The sequence below is a fragment of the Pithys albifrons genome, chromosome 5, assembly GCF_047495875.1.
Source record: "Pithys albifrons albifrons isolate INPA30051 chromosome 5, PitAlb_v1, whole genome shotgun sequence".
NCBI lineage: Eukaryota > Metazoa > Chordata > Aves > Passeriformes > Thamnophilidae > Pithys > Pithys albifrons.
Genome location: NC_092462.1, coordinates 46,969,020 through 46,996,799, shown reverse-complemented (window position 1 = coordinate 46,996,799; position 27,780 = coordinate 46,969,020). Strand labels below are relative to the sequence as shown.

General features: G+C 40.6%; 2 protein-coding genes across 2 annotated transcripts in view; one reads left to right on the top strand and one right to left on the bottom strand.

Annotated features, from left to right (window-relative positions):
- Positions 1 to 25: 25 nt before the first annotated feature.
- On the bottom strand, positions 26 to 17,453 carry LONRF1 (LON peptidase N-terminal domain and ring finger 1). Its single transcript, XM_071556439.1, has 12 exons — positions 16,802 to 17,453; positions 10,472 to 10,590; positions 8,580 to 8,702; positions 7,835 to 7,981; positions 7,081 to 7,318; positions 6,904 to 6,994; positions 5,941 to 6,055; positions 5,237 to 5,358; positions 3,567 to 3,725; positions 3,294 to 3,456; positions 2,755 to 2,907; positions 26 to 1,293 (listed from the first exon to the last, which is right to left on the bottom strand). The coding sequence occupies exons 1-12, from the start codon at positions 17,391 to 17,393 to the stop codon at positions 1,135 to 1,137; spliced, it is 2,181 nt and encodes a 726-aa protein (XP_071412540.1). The 5' UTR covers positions 17,394 to 17,453; the 3' UTR covers positions 26 to 1,134.
- A 124-nt stretch (positions 17,454 to 17,577) lies between these two features.
- TRMT9B (tRNA methyltransferase 9B (putative)) overlaps positions 17,578 to 27,780 on the top strand; it is a 118,755-nt gene continuing 108,552 nt past the window's right edge. The window contains exon 1 of the mRNA XM_071556437.1: positions 17,578 to 17,700. The gene's annotated coding sequence lies outside the window, so the exon portion shown is untranslated. The remainder of the gene's footprint in view (positions 17,701 to 27,780) is intronic.

Here is a 27,780-nt window from a genome sequence, read left to right as displayed (position 1 = left end):
AAAGAAAGTGATTTTTAATTTCTGATAAAGTTTAAAATATTACAAACTTTTAGCTTTTATTGAAAATTAAATATGTTAGCAAAAGCAAGATTTAAGAAATATTTTACAAATGATTTACATACAAGAAAGCCAGTATCAGACATGTTCACAAATATGCAAACCTTTAATTACAAAAAGTACCTATTGGCAGCATGATGCTAACCTTGCCACTGCAGTGTGCTCTACGATTGATATGAATAAGGCATAGGACTCACATTTGCACCAACTTAAAAAGTTCAAATAAAGATTTTAAGCTTTTGAATCCTGGATGCACAATCCCCAACAGACAGATGCACGCACACTCTTAAGATTTCTTCTTCTAAGCTCTACAAACTAAGTGTGTGCTCTGGAAGAACAGCCAGCCTGCAAAGTCCAGTAGAAATGTAACTGGAACTAGCATTGATACTTCAGTTTACTCTCTAACATGTACAGGCCTAGGTATGTAAACCATATTCACAGTTTAAGTATTTTTAGACAGAAGTAACTTTTTTTTTTTGCACTTGTTCCTTAAAATAGGCTCCCAGTTCAGCATACAGTTCATTATGTCACCTGTTTTGTGATGCATACACTTACAAGATAACTTAAAAATCTGTGCCTAATTCATGGTCAAGATAATTCAACAAGAGTAGTAATATCCAACTGTAACATTCAATACTATATTTCAAATATTTGTGCAAACAGCAAAAGAACAGTTGTATGAGGCAAACATTTGCAAAACCTTTAACACCTCCTCGCTGTTGTAAACTTGGACTGTCAGCCTTAAGTCCTGCACTTCCACAGCTTAAAAAAGTCAGTTGCTAAAATGATCAAGTCTCAAAAAGATTTTCTTCTACATAGTGCAAATTTTAATGTAGATAATGTGAAAAACATATCTAGTTGGGTTGACATTGTGCAATCGTCAGTGGTCTTCTCTCATAGTTGAAAAAAGTGTGCATTCAAAGAACCACATGGTTCAGGAAGTTGGGAGGGTAGGGAGGAGAGAAAAAACAGTTCCATTACACTTCTCAAACCAGTGCTAGATGTGCAAAAGCAGCAAAAATTCCAGCTGCTACGACAACCAGAACAGTAACTTTTCAGGAAGACCCAGGCGGTTAGTCACTTGGACTGGTCTCTAGAAAAATATGTGAGTATATGTTGGATTTTTATCAGACGGTCTTTTAAAGACATCATGGAGAGAACTGACAGCTGGTATCTGGGGTCTACTGGGAGAACAGCTAGAAGCCACCAACACCAAGCAGGACCATTGGGCATTGCCTAAAAATAAAAGATAAGTTGGTTACCCATAACCAATGTTGTATAGTTGAGTACCATGAAAACCTCAAAAGACAAAGTCATCAATGACCACAACTACTTTAAAATTTTATACTAACTAAAGAATTCCAGATCCATGAGATCAGAAGAGTGCTGAAGGCATCTTTTCTGATCCCCTCCCAACTGAAGTCAAACAAAATACACTGGAACTAGGCTTGATAAAGCAATTAGTTTTTCAGACTACACAGGAAGCTCACAGACCTGTCATGCTATTCTTAAGGCTTGAATATTTATGAAGCCTAATGTTTTCATTACAATTACCTTTATTTGAAGGACTTCTCTATCATCTTCCAATTTCCCTCCCTTTTTCATTAGCTCCTAGACAGAGCAGGACTACTTAATCAGTTCCTTCTAAGTTGTTAAATCATATTCTGTAACTTCTTCCTTCATACGTTAATTACCAACACCAAACATTGGATCTCAGGCCCTGAACTGGACATAATACTCCTCAGCAGATGTCTTATCACTGCAGAGAAGATTAATCACCTTAAATGATTCACAAAAATATTACTAGTAGTGGTACACTCCAGGATGACCTGTCACACAGCTTTGATTTGTGTCCTGTTATAAATCTCAGGTACACAGCCACAGTATTGCTACCCTGCTAGTTAGCCTGGTTTTGTACACATATTCCTATTTCCTAGTATGTTGTTTTCAATCTCGTTTTTTTATTAAATTGTTCTAAAATCACTTTATGAATTCATGCACTGGCCTCTACACCACCTACAGTCCTCCCAGACTGGTTAATATAGTCACATAAAAGTATGTAGCAAATGGGTGAGAGACAAGCTCCCCAAGATACCAATTCACATATAATTCCACTTTGAAAGCCAAATTTTACATATTTTTAAATGTTACTTTTCTACAGCCTCCACTCTCAGGATCTCACAAACCTTCAGTAATTGTTTCATTTATAACCATTGAAATAGACTGCTGCAGCTAGTTTCTTAAAGATTTGCCAAATCCCAGCAGCTGCAGCAGTTTATGGCACTAGCTTAGAAAGGAGGAAAGTGTTATTTGTGATTACCTTTTTGCCAAGGGTAACTGCCTGCAAGTGGCAGTTGCAGTTTCTTCCCTGACTTTCAGGGATAAGAAAATACAGGGTTTTTTCCCCCCTTTAAATCCTAACAGCTTTACACAAATGAACAGTTTAAATGTTAGTGGAGCTTAAATTGTTTTCAGTTTACTAGTTTTATCTCCACAGCAGTGTATCATCCTTTCCTGCAAAAACTGCCAACCAGTGACCGAATCACTTTTTGTTGCTCATCATAAGAGGAACAAGATGCAAGCCTTATTGTGTTTGGAGCTGGAAAATTGTGGGTTTTTAGTTTTAATACCTAGCAGTTGTTAACAGGGCTTTTATTGTTAGAAATAAGCACCTAATTGATATTAAGTGAGTCTCACCTGTATATTTTCCTCCCTGTCAGGCATTGGCCCAAAGTGCTGAAGAATTTGAGTGCGAAATTTGTTTCTTAAGTTTTGGAACCAACTGCAGGCCTGATTGTAAACAAAATTGTGGAGCTCTCTCAATTTCTTTAGTTCTTCTTCATCAGCAACCTACAGGAGGAAAGTTATGAAAATATGATTAGTGATAAACAATTAAGATGTTTAAGCTAAAATCAAAAACCATTTCATGTCAACTATATTTAGATACATTTCTTAAATTCACTTTAGCCTTGATTGCTAATGACTCAATAGTAAAGAAGTCTTGCAATATTTTTAAAGTTACAGCTTCAAACTATTGTTCAAACAAACACTATAGTGTTTGTTAATTTATTTATAATAACAGAAAAATAAGCTAGCTGCCATTTATTCCATGTGCTGGCACTGAGTCTTCCAGTGGTCTAGGGACTGGAAAAATTGGAAAAGAGCTCACAAGAACAAATCAAGCAAAAATCTTGGTATATTAATACTAGTAAGTATTTAGACAACATTCTGGATACCTTAACATCTTCCAAATATTCAATGTCTGCAGTGCAATAACCATCTTTCATCCCTCTCTGTAAAACTCTAAATCTCTTTCCACCAACTGTATCAACAACAGACCGTCCATCAGGTAGAAAATGAACGTTCCTTATTTGCAGCATGCAACCATAATCTGCAAAACTAAAAAAGAGACTTTGTCAGTAATACCGTTACACACCACTGAAAGGATACTCCTTATAATTAAAAAAGATGTAAGAGATGAGAAGCTTAGAATGAGGATGTAAACCTACCCATTTTGAGAATCACTTATGCACATCCCAAACTGTTTAGTTCCAGTTTCCATACTCCTGCGAATCATGAGTCGGTATCTTGGCTCAAATACATGTAGAGGGCAAGGCACAGTAGGATATGCCATAGTGCAAACAAACATTGGAACATTCTTGGTCAAGCTTCAAGAGAACATCAAAAGAAATATGTGGCTTCAAAATTTAAACACTGAGCTATGCCAAAATAATACATTTTTTCACTATGTTTTCTATGTGTGAGGTCATAAAGCACGTGGTAGAAACTTCCACAAACACTAAAAACACATATTAGTAACAGTGACTGAATACCTATGTACTGATTTGTGTACACACCAGGCAGTAAGACTCAGAGTTACCCAGCTAGTGAGTCTCTAGTCACTAAATGAAGGGCTCTGTTTTGGGCACAGGGGTGGTAGTTACTTTTTTACTTTTTTTTTTTTTATTTAAGCCCTATAAGCCATTATGCCCTCAGAAACACAGTATTCCTGCAACTAAAAAGATGTAGCAGTAACTACATAATAGCTAAGTCACCATTTAGATTATTTTTAAGGAGGGACTCCAGATCACAAGGTGCAACCCAGGGTATAATCTGTACCTTGCAATATGCCTCAGGAGGTGTAATTAAAAAACAAAGTATTTTTTTCATGCTATTTTATCAAGTGTGTACAGTTCATAACTGATACAAACAAGTTATTATTAAAACATTACCAGGTGTTTGATTTTAGTATCTTTCAGACTGTCTACTGGATGGATTCTGTTACAGAAGTTGCATGTGATGTAGTTTTAAATAGCTTTCCAACATTCTTATCTACAATACACAATACAATGCTTAATGTATCTGAAGAGCTCTCCTGTGAGATAAACACCCCAACTACAAAAAAATCCCAACTATGTCTTTTAATCACATCTATCTTCACAAACTGGTTTCTGAGAAATTCAAATCGCTGAGACTCTGAAGTCAATTGAAACAAATACAATTCCATTAACAACAGCAAAGCTAAAACCAATGCTCCATGACAGTGCATGCACAAAGAGGAATGGAAGGGAAAACGTTATTTCATAGAACGGCCTGGGTTGGAAGGGCCCTTAAAGATAATCTAGTTCCATTAGACCAGGTTGTTCAGACCTCCATCCAACCTGGCCTGACCAACCTAATGGTCTTCTATGGAGTGACTGTATCTGTGGACAAAGGAAAAGCTATAGGTGTAATTTATCTGGAATTCTGCAAAGCCTTTGATATGTTCCCCCCCAACATCCTTCTTTCCAAACTGGAGATGGATTTGAAAGGTAGACTGTTAGATTGGTAAGGAAGTGGTTGGAATGGCTGCATCCAGAGGGTAGTGGTCAACAGCTCAGAGTCCCAGGGGACACCAGTCACAAGTGGTGTTACTTAGGGGTCTGCAAACTATTTAATATCCTCATTAATGACAGACAAAGGGATTGAGTGCACCCTCCACAAATTTGCTGATTACACCAAGCTGAGTGGTGTGGTTGACAAATCAGAAGGATGGGATGCCACCCAGAGGGACCTGGACAACCTTCATAATCCTTCTTGCATCCATAATATACCATTATTAATAACAACAAAAATAATAAAACATTTCTAAAAAGATTTCCATACTAATGTCTCAAGTTTTTCAAGACAGCAAGCTTACTTGGAGTGTTCAGCAGTTTCTTCAGCATGAATTCTTTTTCTCTCATACAATTCATCAGACAAGTATTTCATTATTAATTCCTCCAGCAGTTCTGTGATACTGTATTTTCTGCTTGCAAGGTACTGTAAGCAATTTTTAAAAATACATTAATATTTCTTTTTGTATATATTAATGAAAGGATTGAGAAAATGCAGCTTTTATTTAAAAATATGATTTATGGCATGTCATAAAACCCATGAAAACTTACAGCTCTGAAGTTCTTATGTTTCACTGCTTAACACCTAATGATACTCCAATAATTGAAAATTAGATTTCTTGTGTTAGTTCTCAGTGTCTCACACTTTGACTGTCTAACTCAGTTTGTATTCCTATGCTTAACAAAGACAGACCTGATTTCCTAGGATATACAGCTGTACCAGTAAGGACAGTGTACAGAAATCACAGAAAGATTTAACAGAATAGCTATTAAGGTTTACAAATACACAGGATTTAATTACACCAGTAAAGCAGGTGATCACAGAAACATAAAACCTCTAAGGCCCTGAGGCAAACCTAATCAACTTGTATTGAAAAAATTTGTCTCAAGTTTTTCCATTCTAGCAGCAATCCATACACCAAGCAAATCCAAGTTATTGGGTTCAAGTGAAGCAGCCTTTAAAATGATACATGTATTTGTATTTGTGAGCTTTACTGAGAAACAATACCTCTTTCAAGCTCTCCTTACAGAGTGGACACTGGGGAGCATGATCTAAACACCGTTCCAAACAAGCTTTGCAAAAAGTATGTCCACAAGGGGTTGTCACTGGCTCAAAGAATAGCCTGAAACAAAATTATTAGAACTTAAATGCCATGGTCAGTGTGTGTTTTGCTAAAAATGTCAATGATTAGCCTCTTTAATTTTTAAGAGTAGGTATACTATAATACAGTAGAGCAAAATTAATTCCATGTCTCCTTCTTCCACTATTTCCTCTAAACTGCAGTTTATTTCCATTTACTGCATTGATCATTTTCTTGTTTTCTGATGAATCTGAACACATTTTAACACTCTAATTACCTGAACATTTATCCCAAAACACAAAGATTTTGGTCTTGCTAGAGATTCAGAATACACAAAATTGAGTGATTCTTTGAGAAGCTAAGTTGTTTTAACAGCAGGATGACATACTAGTAACATAACTATGGATAATAGTTTAGTACACACCATACGTTTTATGGCATGTATTCTGAAAACCAAGACAATTCAATAAGAGCTTTCAAATACAACATCAGCTATATTTAGGTAGACTAACGTTCTACATGTACATCTACATCTCCCAGACAAATACGAGGTTCACAGGCAACACTTCTAAGAATTAGCCTTTCCAAAATAACAGTTTTATTGACTGAAAAACCCTAAGATTTAACCACAAAAGATCCTGTCCTTTTATGGTTACCAGTTAACAATGCCAAGTTTAATTTAGAAGGCAACTTGATTAAAATAGCCCTATAGTATATAGAGTTGTAGCAAGTGACATTTAAAGAAACATGTAATTGCAGGGATAGAGAAAAGCTGCAATTATTGACTGATATTAGAACTCATAACAACCTACAAGTACCCCAGTTTTATACAAGTAACAGATACGTGGCCAAGCATTTGTAACAGAAGTGCATAAAGAACAAAATCTTACCTCATACATAGAGAGCACTCAAAATCTGATACATCAATCAAATCCACTGGAATTGTTCCAAAACCCAGTGTCATGTCCCTTTTTGTGCTTTCTAAGGAAAAGCAAAACAAAATACTCATTCAAACAAAGGCACAAGGCAGTAACTACTTTAAATTTCAAAGTGAGTTTGAAATTTACCTCCTTGCTTTTTGTGTTTGTTTCTTCCATCTTCACATACAACTGTATCCTGTTCTGAAAAGGAAAGCTTTCTTTTTAACAAAGCACTTTTTCCTTGGCCAGAGAGAAGGGGTTCGGAAGACACTCTCTTTAAGCCATCTTCCTTGGCAAGGTCTTTTGTTGAATTAAGAGCATGGGCAGACTGTGCACGATTTAAGCCTCCACTGACAGGCTTTAGTACATGTGATCCTCCTGAACTCTGTAATAGTAAGATGAACTGAACTGTATTTTAAGAGTAACACAAATCTAATTATGTAAGATGTGACCATGCAAAGATCTGTAAGTCAAACCAATACCCACTGTTAGTTCATTAGTTCACTACGGAAATTTGTAATTCAGATCAAATTTGCTTAGCATTACCAACTGAAAAATCTTCATCTGCTTCAAAGAGAAGAATAATTGTATTCTAGTGACCTAGAACAAGGTATTAGAAGGTACTGAAGTTTGGTGTTAGGGACTTCAAAATCTCTCTTGATTTTGAAGTCCCTAATATCAAACTTCAGCACCTTTTAATATCTTATTCTAGGTCACTAAAATGAGGAGTTTTACCACTAAAATGAAAATACATTATTCCCAAATCACAATTCTTTTCCTCCAATTTAGCCAATTACAGAAGTCAGTATTTACTCTGGAAAGTAAGTATGACAAATCAGGGTATCAGTACATCCAACGTTACATATCAGTCAAAGAGAAAAGTTATCCTAGTTTTTGTTACCTGCTGAGGACAAAGCTCTAAGTTGCAGTAAGACGCAGTCACCTCAGAACCAAGCATAAAAGGTTTATTTCGAATATGGGGTGAATTCCAAGCAGATTCCTTCAGACTCTCTCCTAGCTTCTCTGGTGACAAAACATCACACAATGTCTAGAAAAACCAGCTAAACGTTAATAATAAAGAAAAAGAATCTAGACATACCTTTGTTATAAAACTACCTACCCAAAATAAGAAGTTAATCTATATGAAGTTACCCTCATAAACAGATCTTTATTTAAGCAGTAACCAAGAAAGCAGAGTTGAGAACAAGCAGAAATCTATGTAACTGCACTGATAAAAGAAATTAATCTAGAAATTTTTCTACTACAAGCTTAGTGAGCTCTTTGAGCAGAGATGCACATAATCAACTCAGTATTATTTTTTCAATGTTTTTATTATCACAAAAAACCTGTTGTGCTCTGGGCACAAAAGATTTCAACTTAGAAAACATAACTTGTTGCCCACTTTCCAGTTTTCTAGATATTCATACAGTAACTTCAAAAGCATATGTCCTTTTATACACGTATTTAAAATGTGTACACTGGGACTATCTCTTCAATGTAGTATGATTTAAGACATATCCTAAATCTGACACCTGAATCTTCTCTGTATGCAATGAAGAATTTTAGATGCTCAAAGTCTACCATAAATGGAGCTTTAAAAAGGAATAAAATCAGAGATAGGAATCCAGTACCATAAATAAAATTACCTTTTCTACTTCTAGCTTGGCTGGAAGAAAGTCCTCATCAAGGGCTAAGCACTGTAGAAATAGTTGTAAGGCATCACCTACAAAGCCAGAGTCTTGCAGCACTTTTCCTTTCCTGAAGTAGACCTGAGAAACAGGTACCATGAAGACATTTCTAGAGATTATATTAACTGCAGTGTTTATCTTACAGGCATTGCAACAGATAGAATTAGAACCCTCTATAACAAAAAGAACATAGCTCTTCGACAAACTTCAACTGTGCAGCGTGGATGATCCATATGCCTTGTCTAACATACATCTGCTAGTGTTTGAAAAGAAACATGGAATAGCCTAGTGTGAAGTCTTCTTCCAGTTAATTTGGTTTGGCTTATATGAAAGGGTTAAAACCTGACTAGTACTTAATGCGCTAAATGCCTTAGTTTCCCCCTTCTGGGAGCCTTTGGAGAGGAAGAAGGGGGTCAGAAAACGCAAATTATTACATAACCTCATACAACAGCTTACAGGATACTTTTTTTCCCTTTTTTTCATTAAAAGCCTTATGGTTCCAGCCCGCAGGAAAAGGGTGACTACAAAAAAAACCCAATCTGCACAACTATGTATCCCTTACATACATCCCAACCTACATTCTTAACACAAAACAATGCATTTTTGGAGTTGCTTCCTCCAACTGTATTTTATTTTTGAGCACTAGACAGAAGCTAGGAAAAAAAATCCATTATTTTCTCTAAAAGAAAAAAAAGGTGGAGGAAAGATTACTGAATTTTGCTGAACTTAGTTGTAATTAGATGGTGTTGGAACTAAGAATTTATCTGAATTTTTAAAAGTTGCACTTGCAGTTATATAAATAAAGCTGGGTAAAACAGTTATCTAATAAAAGTTATTTAAAACAACAATACCTATCTGTATAAGAAAAGCTGGATAACAAGCCAAAAACTAAACTTAAAACCAAACAAAAACCAACCAAAAAACCATAAAAAAACCCTAAAACAAAACACAAAACACCTCCCCCCAAACAAAAAACCGAACTAACAGAAAAAACAAAAAAAAAAAAAGAAAAAAGCCCCCTAAAGTGCAGTTTCTACAGAATGAGTGAAGAGTATGAACAGGAGCATCTGCTCAACAAGACTCACAGATGAGGGCATGCGTTCTCTTTGATGGATTTGGGCAGTTTCAGTTAAGATGTATGCTGAAGAAGGGAACTATGCTAATCCTCATCTTACAGTTTATTTTCCTACAGAGATAACAACTGTTATAGGAATCCATCCACGAAACCAAGATCAGTTAAACAAAGTGAGGCTTCTTTCCAAACATACAGAAAAATGTACAGTACTACCAGCACTGAGAGATGAAAAGCAGCATTTGCAGTTATGACCAAACTGCTGAACACAGGAGAAACCAAGACAAAGCAGTTCTCTCCTTGTGTGCAAGATCTCGCTGCTCCTGCTGTGCTCAGTTTACAGTGCTACAATGTGCAGCATCTTAAGAGTACTGAAGAGCACTGACTCCCCAGCTGTTGGTACTATTTGCAAAGCTCAATTCCCACTGAGTGTCTGGGCTTTTCAAAGAAAAACTTTTCAAGCAAAGTGTCCTTCTGTTAACAAAAATTAACCAATAAACAAAACAAGCCTCAGACTGCAGCTGTTACAGATTACATCACCATAAACTATCCCAACTCTTAAGTGTGTCTGTCAACCAGCTCTAACCTGCCAAACTCACCAATAAACTGTCTCACACAAGTGAACTATTTTCAAGGTGCATTTTAGCATTTTGCATGTCTTACAAAATAACATTTAAGGAGCTGACCTGGGTTTTTAAATAGATTCAAGTATAATTTAGAATTTGTTAATTTTATAGACAAACGTAATAGTGAAAAAAGTGAGTTCATCCCAACTTACCTCTGGCCAATTTGGCATTTTAGAAATAACAAAATTTAGATCTTCTACGGCAGATTTATATTCTTGGAGGCCAACATACGACTCCGCTCTATAAATTCTTAGCATCAAGTCACTGGAATCTGTAGACAGAAATTAGGTAACATTTTTAAAACATCAGAAATTTGTAATTTTAAACTAGATTTGCTTTCATACCAGTATGCCATAATCACAATTTTTTGTACAGTAATTCCAAAATTACTGGAGTACACTCTCCCTCAACTCCCAGTGTTTGGGTAATAGAAGTGGCAGTAATTCCAGGTTCATGTCTTTTAAGCTAGGGATCAAATTTTGGATCCTCTAATGTATATTGCAGCAACAAGAAAATGTATTTTTAACCATTGAACAGAGAGGCTGACTGTTCTATACTGCTGACTGCTTCATACTGCTGTGACAAAAACTGAGGACTAAGCAGACTTTATCTTTACAGTACATCCAATCAAAACCACAGAAATCTGGGAATTCACCACACTTGTTTTAAAGTCTAAGTATTACAAAGTTTGCTTTTAAATGCCCAAGTTTTTCTGTGGACTGTAATTTGTTTTTACATCACCCAACCTCCTCTGACTATGGTCAGAGATACAGATGCCACTTCCACAGCAGAATCCATCCGGGAAGTACCAGAAGGAGGCTTTATCAACACGTGATTAAAAGATATAGCCAATACAGGAAAGCCTTTAACCCCACCTGGCAGTCCTGTTGATACAAGTTGCACTAATGGAACTTCTACAGTGGGAAAGCAGCAGAATGTGTTCAGTAAGGACAAGTTCTCATGTCCAACACACAGCATTTTGCTCTTTCAGTACAGCAACCTCTAAATGGGAAGCAAACCCATCTCCACTGCCACTAGAAATACAATTTGTAACATAACTAATTGCAGTTGTTGGTTGGAAAAAATGCCAGCACACAGCTTTGTTACTGATTGTTTTTAAAAATACACCTGTTTTCCACTGAATAAGTCAAACATTGGTCTACTCTAAACAATACGAAAATCAAATACTCCTTGAAGTTTGTTTTGACAAGGATATCTTGGGAGGCAATCATTTCAATCTGATATTCTATCTTAGTCTGCTCTAAGTGTCTGGTATAAATTTTTGTAAATTTCCAACATCAGCCTGTTTTACATTTAAAAAACAGCCTGGTCAATGTTCCCGTATATTTCAACACATTGCTTTATATTTAGATCCACAGTGCTACACGTAAAAAGATCTTAAGGGGAAAGAAAAGGTTTAAAAAAATCACAGAAGACTTCACAACTGAAACTAAAGTTTTTTCTTGATTTGCCTTTGAGCTGACAGTTCAAATATAAATATTCCCAAAACTGTTTTGTTTCATTTTTATTTTAGACATCATAAAATGTTTGTTTTAACCAAAGTCTGGGAAAGCATCTAACTTGAACACATTCTGCAAGCAGAGCAGGTCTGAAGCCTGGTTTCCTGTGGCTTTGTGTTTTGTGACTGGTATAGTTTAGCAAAGTAAGAGCTTAGATCAAACTCTTCAGGTAGTTTTTCGTGTATATTTGACTCTGGTGTCCAGCAGAGTTAGTATTAAACCAAATCCCTTTCTTCAGAGGTAGCAGTAAGTACATGTCTTTGTTCTCTGATAACCTGCCTGTTTGCACAAAATCAGAGAAAGCTCATCTTTTTCAGACTTTCGAGTGTCGAACATGACCTGAGGGACTCCAAGCCTTCTTTCCTAGGGGAAGAATGAAGGGTAGCTTGAAGATAAATATGTGAGTTCAAGTCCACAGCAGGTGGACACTTTGTCCATTTCTTTTCAAAGAGAAATGCGTGATTCCAAACGAACTGGTACATATCAAAGGGCTAAACCAAGCAGTTTAGCTGCACCCCCAACTCTGCAGCTAAACAAACACTGCTACTGAACTATCAATACATGTCATAAATGGGGGCCGGGTATTTGCAAGATCAAAGGCAGATGATTACAAGTAGTGCACCTCAGGACTTAATACTGGGGGCAGCCCTTTTAATATCTTCATCAACAATCTGGATGAGGGGATCAAGTGCACCCTCAGTCAGTTTGCAGACAACACTAAGTTGGGTGGGAGTGTTGATTTGCTGGAGGGCAGGAAGGCTCTGCAGAGGGATTTGGACAGGTTGAATCAACAGGCTGAGGCTACTGGTATGAGGTTCATCAAGGTTAAGTCGTGGGTCCTGCACTTGGGTCACAACAACCCCAAGAAGCGCTACAGGCTTCAGGATGAGTGGCTGGAAAGCTGCCCAGTGGAAAAGGACCTGAGAGTGCTGGTTGACAGATGGCTGAACATGAGCCAGCATGTGCCCAGGTGGCCAAGGTCAATGACATCCTGGATTGTATCAGAAATAGTGTGGCCAGCAGGACCAGGGCAGTGATCATTAGTATGCACTTGGCCCTGGAGAGAGCACAGCTTGAATCAGGTTAAGTTTTGGGCTCCTCACTGCAAGAAAGACACTAAGGTGCTGCAGTGTGTGCAGAGAACGGCAACGAAGCTGGCAAAAGGTCTGAAGCACAAGTCTGAGAAGAAGCACCTGAGTTGAGCCTGGAGAAAAGGAGGATCAGGGGGGACCTTATCACTCTCTGCAACTACCTGAAAGGAGGCTGTAGCAAGATGGGAGTTGGCTGGTTTCTTCTTCCAGGTACCAAGCGACAGAATGAGAGGAAAAAGTGTGAAGTTGCATCAAGGGAGGTTTAGTTTAGGTACCAGGAAAAATTTCTTCATCAAAAGGGTTGTCAAGCATTGGAACAGGCTGCCCACAGCAGTGGTAGCGTCACCATCCCTGGAGGAATTTTAAAGATGTGTGGATGTGGCATTTAGGGACAGGGTTCAGTGGTGGACTTGGCTGTTCTGGGTTAACAGTTGGACTTCATGACCTGAAAGGTCTTTTCCAACCTAAACAATTCTCTGGACTATCTGAATTTCTAGATCCAATTTTGTGACTGTAATTTAATTTCTAAGCTTTGTAACCATGAAAAAAAATTTACAATGCTTCAGCATGTATTTTAATGTTTTCCACCTAAAGAGAGGATGCAAACTAATTTCAAATCTTTGGACCAAAGACTAAATGGAGCAGAAAGACAACTCATGCTTGAATTTCGATTTCAGTAATCAAATACATTGTAAACACGGAAATCCCTCGCTTTACCATACCCAAAGACAAATTATTTTAATAAAAATGACACCAAGTACTTGCAGGATAGAACTGCATGTATTAGTTGTTATTATTACATTAATAGGAAAGTATACAAAGATGATGTATTGGGTCTGGCTGAGATGGAGTTCATTTCCCCATAGCAGTCCTCAGTGCTGTCCTTTGCATTTAGTAGCTGATGTTGATAACACACCAGTGTTCTGACAAGTGCTGGGCACAAAACCCCACTCAAATATATTTTTGTTTTTTATATTATTTCTAAAGCATCTGCTCTCAGCTAATGTCAGTATAAACTTAGTAATAAATGGACTACCTCTGGTCTGATCCTGCATGCTTTTTATATGGTTCTTAATAATACACTACATTATTCAAAGTAAGAGACGTGCACATCACAACCACTATGCACAAAAACTTTAGGACACAGTCACCGTGACTACAAGGTCACCCTACTGATCACAATTGGAACACACAACCCATAAGAAGATGCTGAGAGAACTGGGCTTGTTTAGCAGAAAACAATTCCCGAAGGCATTGGGAGAACACAACAGCTTTTCAGAATCCAAAGTGGGTTACCTAGAAGACTCTTTACTGAAGTGCACAGTGGAAAAAATGAAAGATATGAATGGTTATAAACCAAAACAGACTTCAAATAAGAAGGAAAGGTTTCACTCTGAGGATAATTAACCTCTGAGCAGGTTACCCACAGAGGCTGTGGAATCTTCAGCCTGTAGGTTTTCATGATCCAACTGTACAAAAACTTAAGCAAACTGCTCCAATCTCAGTATTTGTTCTGCTTTGAACGGGAGATGGATTGTTCAACAGACCTCCGGAGGCCCATTCCAGCAGGAATGAGTCTAAGATTCAGACCAAACACAAGCCCATTAGCTGTGTGTTTCAGGACACTCGATTAAAGGCAAGTGACACTTGTAGTTTATTTCAATACACTTCTTTAATTAAACCATTTTGTTTCAACCCCTGCAAGGAATATATTAACCATATGAATGTTAGCATTACTCATGCTTTTCAAAAGTCACTTTTGCACCATGGGAAATATGTCTCTTTCAAATATTTCAAGAAATGTAGGAAAGTCATGAAAAGACACCTTTTGAGCAAAGGTTTAGCATCAATGCCTTATTTAGGACATCAGATTTACGTTTGCCATAATTTTTTAACTATCTGCATTAAAAAGAAACAGATGAAGCAGCAGTAAGGAAACACTGCAACAGGACATGAATGATTTTAAACATTAATACATTTCTTAAATCACATCTTTTCCATCTCTAAGTTTTTTCAAGATTCATGTTCTGAAGGAAGATGGAAAGTGTACCAGCAGCTATTAATTTGTTGTCTATTGGCTTGAAATCACCTTCATTTTGTAGTTGTGAGCCCACAGTTCTAAATTCACATTTAATGTATGTCTGCACTCTGACTCACAAAGTTCTTTTTTATCTTTACTACAGTACATGCAATACTTATAGTTCTCAGGACTAGAGACACAGGAAAAAATTGTATAACAGATCTTAAACTGAGCTTCTAGCACTTAATTCTAGCACGTGTACTGAACTTGAATAATAAAATTTTGATTAAGCATCACAGCTGGTAACTATTATCAAATTTTAAATCCATTTTAAAGCCAAAATTAAAGATGTAGATTCACATAAAAAGGAATCAAAATTCTTCCCCCGTAGTTACCTAAATAGTATTGCTAAATCCATAAAAGAAAGATTAATAAAAACTGTAATTAATTTCCTCTTTTATCCTTTCAAAGCAACCTTGACACATGAAACAGAACCCCTGTAAACATTTGTGATCAATAATGGATTCGTCAGTTTTACCCCGGAGGCCACTGAGATTTCTCTGTGACCTGTATGACTCAATGCTGTACTTCAGGGAAGAACTCTGCATCTTACAGTTCCAAGATTTCACATGGATCAGCCACTTTTTCAGGTCACATCAACCTATATCCTACACCTTAGAAATACCCTGGCAAATAATGTAGAATTGATGGCCAAAACTGAACCTCTTTAAATTAGGTTGCCAAAAAGCATATAAAATAGATCTTCAATATAATCCCACCTACACTGCAAAGAGTTTATTCTGGAACTAGATCTAATGTGTCTTCCCAGAACAGATTGGAGGGATTAGACTTATGCAAGCTTTTGAGTTTTTTTCTCTACTGCAGATAATTGTATAAACGTAATACGCTTAATCTGAAAAAAATATTAATTCCTAAACTACTGAACAGAAAAAAACCCACTACAAATCATAACGGAACCCCTCAGGTTACCCAGTGTTAAAATCTGTAGTCGAATAAAAACAACAAAGGAATCTGTCACTGGATCCATTTAGGTGTATCAGTCACACAAATTTGACTCCCTCTACAAAGACTCAACTCTAAAAAACTGACGGTATCTCAAGTATTCGTGGTACCAGACACACAGATCGCGATGGATATATGATGGCCTAAAAGCGTGCCTCTACCTCCCCTCTTTGCACCCTCTCCCAACACTATATAAAAATCAACCACACCCACCTATGATGTCACTGCCATTACACAACCTGTCCCCCTCCGTGCCTGTCTGCTTATGCAACTGGGCCCGGCCTGCTGGGAATTGTCTTGGTGACACTTAAGACTGAAAATAGGTCTCTCTCTGAGGAAACAAGGTTAAATACACCAACAGAATTTCCCTTGCCCGCGCACAGCGACTACCAAACACAAACCGAAGCTGAGACCACAAACTCCTCTGTAAACAAGTCCTACACAAGCGTGCGGGGGGAGACACGAAGGAACGCAAGTGGGACGATCCCCCACACCTCTGGAGTAAGTGGGAGTAAGTGTAGCCCATGCCGGGCTGGGCGCTAAACCAAGGACCGAGCAGCTACGAGTCCCCTCCATGCCGCTCTCCCAATGGAGAGGTTCCTGGAATCCCCTCAAACTCGAGAAAACTTCGGCGTTCTTCAACGGCCCGTTTCGATCGCTGACGGCCTCACAGCAGGGGAGGAAGGGCACACCCACAAACTCCACCACACTCCCGGCTCCCCGAGCCTGCCGTGCCCGACGACCCGCCCGTCCCGGTCCCCGTGGTATACGGGCGGTCCCGCCGGGACTCCGGCGGGCAGAGGAAGGGCTGCTCCCCTCCAGACTTACCTGCTCGCAGGGCCTGGCTGGCGGCGCCCAGCGCCTCTCGGAAGCGGCCCTGGGCTAGCAGCTCCTCCAGCCGCCTCCCGGCCCTCACCCTCTCGCACTCGCCCGGGAACCACTTCTCGGCTAGCCGGTTGAGGACGACGCTGGTTCGCAGCGGGGCCGCGGCCGTGCTGGTGCCCCCCGCCGGCAGCAGCCAGTCCCGGCAGCGGCGGCAGCGGGCCCGCAGCTCCCTGCGCAGGCAGCGGCGGCAGTAGGTGTGCCCGCACGGGACGGTCACCGGCTCGCCCAGGAACCTCCGGCAGCCGCAGCAGCGCAGCGGCCCCTCGGCCTCCCGCTCCCGGCCCGGCGCCTGCCGCAGGCGGTAGTTCAGCACCAGGCAGTCCACGAGGGTCCCGAGGCGCTGCGCTCCACCGAGGGGGCCGAGGCACAGCGACGCCAGGGACGCGCCCACCGCTTCCTTCAGGCGGCTTGCGGGCACCAGCCGCGCCAGTAGCAGCTCCCGCTGCCCGTCCGCCCCGTCGCCAAGGCTCCTGCTGCCGCCCGGCTCCGGCGGCAGCTCCGAGCCCACGGTGACGGCGGGAGACGACGCTGCCATCGGCTGCGCGGCTGCGGCGAGGGGGGTGTGGCGCCCCGGACGCCGGGATCGGCTCGGGATCGGCGGGCGGGGGGCGGGAGGGGGCGGGAGGAGGTTACAAAACACCGCTCCACGCGCGCGCCGCCAGCGGCGCGGGGTCACGTGGGGGGGACGGGGCGGGCCCGCCCGGGAACGCCCGCGCGGGGGGCGGCGGTGCCCGTGACTCCCGAGGGAGGGAAGCAGCGCTTTAGCGGGGCCGGGGGGAGTTTGCCGGGGAAGAGGGACAGCCCTGCGAGCTCCCGGTTGGCTCTTTGGAGCGGCTGCTGTGGTGAGGGTCGGGCGTCAGCAGGGCTGCGGGGGAGGCAGGGATAGAGCCGCCGGGGCGGGGACGGGGATCTCCAGCGGGGAACGGGGGTCTGTGACTGCCGTGCTCCCGGCGGCTCCCGGCGGGTGCCGCACTCGTTTCGAGCCGCTTAGGTTGGCCCATTTCCCTTCTTTGTTAGTCTTTTAATGGAGGACACGATAAGATAAAAGTTGCAAGGTTAAGGAAAAGCTCTTTGTCCTTAGGGTTTATTTATTACCCCTCTGTTCCCGAGTGTTCCCAGCCCTCGCGGGTCGAGCCTGGCTGCGCTCGCTGCGCGCCCGTCTGAGCCCGGCCAGGCAGCGAGCCCTGCGCTTCCACAAGTGTGGAACGGCAAGTCGAGCTGCTCTGGGGAAGTACCTCATCTGTTCCGCCTAAAGTAGTCACAGCGGGCAAATCTTTAGGCTTTGCAGGTGTATGTTACCCTCTAATGAAAGCTTGAAGCCTATTGCATAAGTGCTATGTATAGTTGTTACAATGCCTTTTTTTCGAAGTTAGAAGGCTGTCATAAATCCCGACGTTTTGAGTAAATACAGCAGTACCTTTAAATTAACTTAATGGCCTTATGAAAGGAACAAAGCTGTAATGTCTTTAGCTGTATTCCATCTATGACAGGCTGTAGGATGAAGGTTGTTAGAGCTATAGCAGAGACCACGACTGGAAATAAACGGATGCATCTGGATTTACATCCAGGTGTTTTGTCTGAATTCAGCCACTCTAAGTTGCATCCTTTACCTTTCCAGTGTCTGTCAAGTTTGTAAAGTAAAAGATGTTATGGTAGTTGAAGTATGAGGAGACTGGGGGTATAGTTTAAACATGGATAGGCAAGATAGTCTGTTGGAGTAATTAATTAAAAATAGAGTGACTTAGGAAATGACACTCTAAGGATCAAAGTAAAAAAATGTCTAAAGTGTGAGCTTGAAAGGTGGTGGGATGATGTAAAATGCTTTGAATTATTATGAATGGTTTTAGTGTGTTATGGATTCTGGTGTGGACATCTCAAGTGTGAGTTGACCTCTCACAAAGTATAAGGGAGATAGCCAGAGAATTTGGACAGAAGTAAAACTCTGAAAGAAGTACTGTTAAAGAGAACAGTAATTTATTTTGCATTTCAGATTAGATTACCTATGGAAGTAGAGTAGAAAAATGAAACAGGACAAAGTTCAAGTACTGGAATTAGAATAGTAAGATTGTTCTCTGCAGGAACAATTTAAAACAAAAATGAAAACCTGCTTCCAGCATTGCCACTTGCAGTGATTCCTATAAAAGTTCCTATGTTAGCATTTACACTGATGATTCAAGCAATCATGAGTATAATCAGCACAACTAGCTATTTTTTGTAATTTGTAGTGTAAAGGAGCAAATTTCTCATGACTTTGCCAGCCTTGAGGTCTTGGGGCAGAAGAGTTGAAGTTTTTCGCATCATCTTTCTCTTCAAAACTGAAACAGTGAAGGAAGGGATTTGGAGTAGGATGGATGAATAGATGGGAACCTGACATTTTCACTGCTCTCACCAGCTGTAGAAATGTTGGGAATCTGGGAGATTATTTAGGGAGAAATCTGATTATGTATGCACCCTATCCTTATTCCCTAGACATTCATTTTTGTCTCTCTTGGAAATGGTACTGGGCCTAGTAGGACCTTGGTATTAGCCAGTGTTGACATTCTTTAAGCAGTGTGTGCAACCCAATTAAACATGAGATGACAATAAAATAGTGGTTTAAATTGTGTTTGACCCTGCTTTAGGTAAATTATACACAATGATTCTGATTTAAGATCTTCAGAAATCAATAGCAGTATAAATAAAATGAAGCAAAACCAACCCAGGCTAAGGGAACAAGCAATGGACCTAGAAATTAATATGTGCATACTGAAAATCTAGAGCTGAGCCCCAGTTCTACAGTCCCTCAGCACATATCCCAAGAAATGGAGCTGGTAAAGGGTCTGGAACGTAAGTCTTATGAGCAGCAGCTGTGGGTAGTAGAGTTCATCCCAGAGACTGATCTTCCCAAAAAGAAAAGAAATTTAAACAAACAAAACTTAAATTTAAGAGTTTCTCTTTCTTTTGGCAAAGCCTAGAATTTTAGCATTTTTTAAATGCAGTAACTTCTGCTGCACAAACTGAGTTTTTACTGTCTAAATAACCCACTAATTAACAGTCAAGTGCTTGGTGGCATTTTCCTTCAGCATGAAATGTGAATTCTGCTTCATAGTGTAATAATAGGGTAGTCTCCAGTGGATGAGGGAAAGGGTGTGGATGTGGTCTGCCTAGACCTTAGTAAAGCCTTTGATACCATATCCCACAGCAATCTCCTGGAGAAACTGGCTGTTCATGGCTTGAACAGGTGCACTATTTGCCAAGTTAAAAACAGGCTGAATGGCCAGGCCCAGAGAGAGGTGAGGGAGTTATATCCCGCTGGCAGCCAGTCATTAATAGTGTTCTCCAGAGCTCAGTGCTGCGACAAATGCAGTTTCATATATTAATCAATGCTCTGGGAGTTGGGGTCCGTCTCTTCCCCCAAGAAACTAGCAATAGGACAAGAACAAGTGGTCTCAAGTTGCCCAAGGGAAGGTGTAGATTGGCTATAAGGAAAAAATTCTTCACTGAAAGGGTGGTCAAGCATTGGAACAGGCTGCTCAGGGCAGTGGTGAAGTCTCCGTCCTTGGAGGGATTTAAAGGGCATGTAGGTGTGCAAATTAGGAATGTGGTTTAGTGGTGGCCTTGGCAGTGCTGAGTTAAGAGTTGGACTTGATATCAAGGGTCTTTTCCAACCTAAATGATTTAATGGTTATGTGTTCCCTCTACTTGGGACCTCAGGTCCCTACCACCTCAAAAGAGAGACTTAACACAGAAAGGCATGTCAGGGCATGCATCCACCTGCTGACATCCTCCTTCCTCTTTTTGCCTCCAGAACGCTTAGGCCAGAAGGCAGATTGGATGTATGGTTCTGCACATGCCAAATGACAGAATTATGTCAGCTGTTTCAGTCCTGGCACATATGCAGTAAGGCTGAGGAATGCTTGAGATGTCTGGGTCTCAAAGCATGTCTTCCTGCAGTACAGACCATGTTTCTGGGAGGCATGGTCCACAGTGGAGTGCTCCAGTGTGCTCTTCAGGGGGATCTTCTGAACGAGGGAAACCTCAGGGGAGCATCAAGACGTGTGCCTCTGCATGGCCTCTCCAGTCCCCTCACTTGCATTGCAGGAGGCAAGTTGTTCACTGGAGACAGGAGCTGCAAGATCTTTTCCACTTTTGTCAGCGACGTAATTGGCGTTTAGTTTGATTATCACAGTTTGAAGGGCTAAGTCTTGCCCCAGCAGAAGGAATTCAAGAAGAGGGAGGAGGAGTTCTGTCTCTTTCGAGGGGCATATGGAGCACTTCTTTTCAAGACAACTGGGAGTCAGGTCACCTGGCCCAGAAAACTCTACACCTCTCTAGATGAGTCAGGGACATGCACCTACAGTCCCTGGTTTTATTTCAGTTATAGTTTTGGAGAGTCTCTGCCTGCTTTGTCAAGAGAGCCCCAGGGAGCTCATGCCTGCTGAGTGACTTTGTGCTTGGAGTGATGATACCCAGAACCTGCAGAGCAGAGCAGGCGGGGATGAAGGCTGGGGCTTGCCAGCCGAGTGATGCAGCTCTGATGGGGTAGAAATGGTGTGATCAGCAGGACCAGGGAAGTGATTGTCCCCCTGTACTCATCAGCACTGGTGAGGCTGCACATCAAATACTCCATCCAGTTCTGGTTCCCTCTCAACAAGGAAGTATGTTGAGGTGCTGGGGTGTGTCCAGAGAAGAGCAACAGAGCTAGGGAAGGGTCTGGAATGTAAGTCGTATGAGCAGCAGCTGAGGATACTGTAGTTGTTCAGTCTGGAGAAAAGGAGGCTTGAGGGAGAGATCCCTCTCTCCAACTACCGAAAGGAGATTGTGGTCAGTGGGGGTCAGCATCTTCTAGGCAACTAGTAACCGGTCAAGGGGAAATGGCCTCAAGTTGCAATAGGGGAGGTTCAGGTTGGATACTTGAAAGAATTTCTTCACTGAAAGAGTGGTTAAGCATTGGAACAATGTCTTGGTTTGAGACAACTTGGAGGGGCGGAGACCTTGGACAGAAGTCTCCTCTGTTATAGGTGATTAGACCGAATCATTGAGCTGAAACATTTTAGAATTTAGATTTTAGTAATTTATTAAGGTAGGCAAATGAGCAAAGCGGCGTGCTGCAGACACGCTGGGTGTCCGGGGAGTTTCTTACTCCGCCAGGCCTGCAAGGGTTAGAAGTTCTTCGCCAACTTCTTATACACTTTGCCAGTTCCCTTTTTCAGCAGTCCACCGACCCCCCCTCCCCGGTTTGTTTCCCAACCCCCGCACAAAGTTGCCGATCTTGCAGGAATTGAGGAATGCAACCAGGAAGGTCCTTCCTCTTTCCCTCTTTTGTGTGGTCCCGGGTGGTCGTGGGATGAAGATCACCAGTCTTCCTCTGGTACTTTGCGCATCCATGGTTCATATCTCTTACATAACCTAAGCAAGCTTTTTCCATATATGTCCACCTCCTATCGTTATAGGTCTTCTGATGTACTCATATGGAAAGAGCCCCACTGGTCATAAGATACATTGACACATACAGACATGACTTTATGGTTAAGCATTGTGGTTAAGCATTCAAACATTTTACAATTTTAACAATCAACTTAACCCTACTTTAGCATAATCTTTATTTAATTATCAAATTGATTCAAAGCTTTATTTAATTAGCAACTTAATTTGAAAAGCAAATTTTCTTTCATCTCGCTCATTTATCACATCCTCCCTCAGATTCAATACCCCTGGCAGGAAAGGGTGGATAGCTGAGGTGTGATACTGGCAGGTGCTTGTGTGTTGCTGCATTGAGGCTGCAGTGCTGGTACAGGCATTCAGAGCAGGGCTGCAGATCTCCAGGAGACTGGAAGGACCTGCAAGGCACCCACTGGATCTAGCAATGAGACTTGATTGTTGCAATTTCAGTGTTCGTTAGTTGAGGTGGTTGTGAAAGCCCTAAGTAGTCAGAAAACTCCCCTGTGATGGGGGAAGAAAACTCATTGTGAAGTCTGAATGTGGTCTTTTATTTGGCTTAGGCCAGGTGGGAACACCCCCAGTACCTCCCCTGTGGTGGGCATTTCTACACTGGATGATGCAATACTAGATCAGGGTACATTTCAGTAGTCTTTGACATCATCTGAGATGTTACAGCTGCCTGTTAGGTCAGCACAGGTGGATCTATTATGGCCCATCAGCAGAGATGAATATCTTCAAACCATGTATGTGAATTGTCCTGGTGCTTCCCCTGGAGGGAAGTTACCATGGCTGAATTCATTTGTGTAAGGACAAAGGAACACTACCCCAGCTACAAGGATTTGCCTCTTTCCTTAACTTGTTCAACACTAAGTTTGTAGCCCAAAGTGGCAGGTGGTTGAATGTTTCAGTCACTAATAACTAGCAGTTCAGTCTCTTTAAAGAAGGCAAAACACCGAAAAGCAAAAAAAGGTATTTTTGAAGAAAGGAGAAGGTAGGTACTAGAATTTTTGTGTAATCCAGGACAAACAGGCTCCCCAGGGAGGTGGTGAAATTACCGTCCTTGGAGGTATTTAAAAGATGTGTGGACATGGCACTTTGTGGTAGCATTTGCTGGACATGGTGGTATGGAGTGAGAGGCTGGACTTCATCTTGCAGATCTTTTCCAACCTTTATGATTCTATGATATTTTCTAACTGAAGCAGAGGTGCATACTGCTAGTGGTAAATGGAAAGCTTAAGTCCCCATTTCCCCTTTCTGCTCCACTGCATTACTGCTGGCCTTTACTGCAGTTTTCATATCTGGAGGGTTTACTAAATTATCTAAGCTTTGAAACATATTTTAAATAGAATCTCTTCCTTTAAACTTATAGAAATACTTCTCTTTATGGTTCTCAGAGAACTTCAAGTATGTGGGGATGTAAAGAATGTAAAATGGGGGGACATTTGGGCTCTAGAGATGTCCAAGACAACTCCTGACTCATTTCTGGTTGAACATCTGAGAAAATAAAAGCTTCATTCCCCAGCTCTACTATGGGTCCCAAAGAACCCTTTGTGTACTGGCAGAATGCCAATACACAGGTTGAGCAGGTCATGCTCTTGCGGGTCATTTTGTCAGCACCAGAGACACAGCTCAGTGGTGTCAAAACTCTCTTCCCTTTTGTATTTCTCCTCCCATTCGTACAGGAGATGCTGGTCCCCATCCTTCCTTCCCAGTTAGAAGAATGCAGTGGTACTGGGAAATCTCAGCTCATCTCCAGAACTGACTGGTTTCAGTCTTAAAATACCACTGTTATGAACTGATTTATTTTTTCTCCTCCTAGGAACTACTTGTTTTTAGTAGATTTAATGGCACTTTTGAGATTTTTCTGAATGAAGTTTCTCTCACTTCGATGATGATGTTAACAATACTTTGTTTTAAAAATACAAATGACAAAGGTTGACCTCTGGGGTTACAGGTGGAATGTATGAAGGGTGTGAAAATTTGGAACAAGATTTTATTCAAAGATACAAGAAAAATCTCATCTGAGCTGACTAAATTTCCAAAGTGACAGAATTGACAGCCATGACCATCAGATTTTCAAAAATCTGTGACACTGACTGTAGATCTACAAGCATAGGATTGATTGCAAGAAGGAAAAAAATGGAATTCTGCAAGTATGGACCAATTAAGCTGACCTCAATAGTATGTTAGGGATGTGGAACGCATTTTCAAGTGAAAAAATAATGAAAGACATGAAGCTAAATGGATTATAGGATAAAATAAAGCATGAATTTACCAAACGTAGACTCAGCAAAGCTAACTCAGTCTGCCTTTGTTCTTGTAACAGAAAATATATTCTGCAGATAGACAGTGCTCAGGGTTTTGTCTCTTTGGACTTGAGTAAAGTATTTAATATAATGAGCCACATGGAAAACTTTTAACAAAGCAGAGTAAGATGGAATTGCTAAAAAAGTTGTCAGGTCTGAAAGATCCAATTAAAAGCATATGAAAATGGATCATGCAATAGGAAGAACTTCCTGTCTGGAAGCACACTTATTATGCATTTGAGGATCAGTCTTGATGCTAATTTTACTTGATATTTTCATCAGTGACCCTGGCACAAAAAGTAGGAAATTGATCATTTGTTTTGGCAGCAAATAGGAAAGTGCTGTCAATAAACCGAGGAGGAAAATGTCGGACAGAAAGAAACAGACCTGCTTGATTACTGGCATAATAGAAATGAAAAAAGTGTAGTTGTGCAAGTGCCAAAGTATGTACATGTGTTGAGAAAAATTATTGCTAGATCCTGAGAGTTTATTAATGGGAAATGATAGAAGATGAGGAAGAGCTATAAAAAAGCTAATATAATCCTACTCTTTTTTTTTTTTTTACTATTGAGATAAGGAATTATTCATTCTGCAATACATGACTGTGGTGAACTGTCAGTAAGCACAAAACACACAGTTCTGGTCAGTTTTTTGTAAAAGAAGAGGAAGTCTAACTATAACAGAAGCAAGAAAAGGATAATTGGGGACACAAGATTTAAGGTACAAGAATTGGAGAGATACTTGTTTGCTGCCCCACTGTCTTACCAAAACGAGGATGGAGAGGGAACATGATTGCTCATTGCAAGTGATCTATAAGGATAGATAAGAACTGACACATGAGAAAAAAGTTAGACCAAAAGAAATTTAGACTAGAGATTAAGAAAATGCTTCTGAGAATCTGAAGTGAGATTATGAGATGGTTTCTGAGAAGCAGTGGAAGGATTTACACCCTGTGAAACAGTGTTTGATGCCAGGACAGGGATTACCTGACACGCGAGGCTGTTACAGCAAGGGACTCAATTCAATCTGAAGTACAGAAGAAAGAATCAGTCGGAAAAACGTTAATAAAGAGAAGAACATTTGACAAACTGCTATCTAAACTTTTCAATTCAGTCCACCACTTTGTCTCAGTTGCTATTACACAGCGAAGGTTTCAGCATGTCTCATCTCAGCCAGGCAATGAAGGAACTATTGAAAGGTCATGAGAACAGCAATTAAAATATCTCCCAGGTCCTTGGAAAAAGTACAAACTCACTTTGGGAAGAAGACTTCAGAGAAGTGTGAGGGAAGAAGAGGGAATCTCTCTCACTGAAAGACAACAGGAATAAGGCATCTACCTAACCCCATGCCCAGGTTAGGATACACAGCACACGAGCAGGATTGACAGGGAAGGCAGCTGTTGTCAGTGCAGCAAAATATCTGTACCCATTTTGTATGTAGCACAGTGCCATGTTAGCCACTGCTTCTGTGGTTGCAAAAATGAGATGGAGAGAGAAAGCAGCAAAATCGAAATTTAGGCACCTTGAGCCTTCTCTGCTGACACTCAACAGATGTGCTTACAGCTTCTGCCCTGTCCCCTGAAAGCAATGTCAGCATCCCTGCAGGAGGGTGTGCTCAGAGTCCTGTGCATGGGGCTAGGGACCTCCCAGAGATTATGACCATTTCAACCATTACTTTTTTGCTTTTCACTCCTTAAATGGCTATTCTGGCATTCTCAGTCCTTTAGATGAATTGAGCATGTTTTGTTTCAAGTGGATCCAGTGAAGGACAGAACAGGCCATGCTTACACTTTGGTGATGACTTTAAATGAGAAAAGTTTGGTTGAGTTTAAGTTGAATCCTCTTATGGAAGATCAGCTAATTACTACTGATAAAATTTTTGCTCATTGCAAAACACCAAAATAAACAGCCTGGCGAAGATGGCTATGCTAAATGCTTCTCTGACACTTTTTATAATTGTTTTTTATAATTGTTTCAGAATGAAAATGAACATAACAACCTGCAAATGGTTTATATATATTCGTGCCTTCCATGTGTTAACTGCTGGGGAATGTCCTCAGATTTCTTCACATTCTATATTTTTACTTATTTACCATGCCAGTTGGTGACTGAGGTAGCATATATGAAAAGAACTTGCAGTTTCTGTTACAGGTAGTTGAAATTTTCCAGTGAAACACTTTTTCAAATTGAAAAAAAAGTCACCCCTACCCATTAATCAGGAAGGCATTGCTTTGTAGGATAGTATTTGTTCAGATAATCTGACAAAACATGAATAGGTTTTTATGAGAAGTATTTGCCAAATAGCCAGGAAGACAGCGTGGGTGATTTCTGTGTGTTCCACAATTGCACCACCATGGGAGTAGTCCCTAAATGGCTCTAATCTGGTAAAATCCCTGTTGTGGGACAAGTAGCTGATTTTGAGAGTTCCATCTCATGTCAAAGGTCACCTCCTATCTCCATAGCAATAGCATCCTGCCATTTGTCCATAGCTGGAGTCGCAAAACTTCCAAATTTCTACTGAATTAGCAGGACCAGCTCTGGCTTCCAACCCTCCTCATATGAAACATGATATGCAAAATTAATAATTATATATCTGTATTATTAGGGCAATTCAAGTTTTTCTTGAGAGCCGACAGTAATTTCCAACTTCTAAAAGCAGACCTAGTTAGAAAAACCTGTTTTCTTTTTCATTTGTGAATAAAAATATTTTGCCTCAGCTTTATCATATTTATTTTGTCCTAAAATAGTTAAAAATCATTAAAATTCATGTTTGACGTTTGAGTCACTTCAGCCCTGTCTAAGAAATAATGCTCAGAACCAACTTGGTTTTGTTTTGTTTCAGTTTGTTATCTGTTGCTTAGTAGACTTTTGGGGCTTTAATGAGATAGTTCTGGCAGACAGATTTTTAAAGGGAAAAATGCCCAATGTCCCTGCAGTAAAACAAACTCTAATCCTTGTTTGTGCAACACCATGTTTGGCAGAAGTTGGCTTTGAGTAATTTTTTTTTTAGGTATGAGAGGCTACAAAGCTGCACTTGCAGCTTGGTCTCCAAAGTTAGTTAAGGTGAGCTGAACAAAGTTGGACTGCTACCGCTGTCTCTAGCATTTCTATACAACATGGCAGTGTGGATTTTCCAAAGGCTCTTAATTCCCTTTGAGAAAATTTGAACTATGGTTTCTCAGTACTTTTAGGGAAA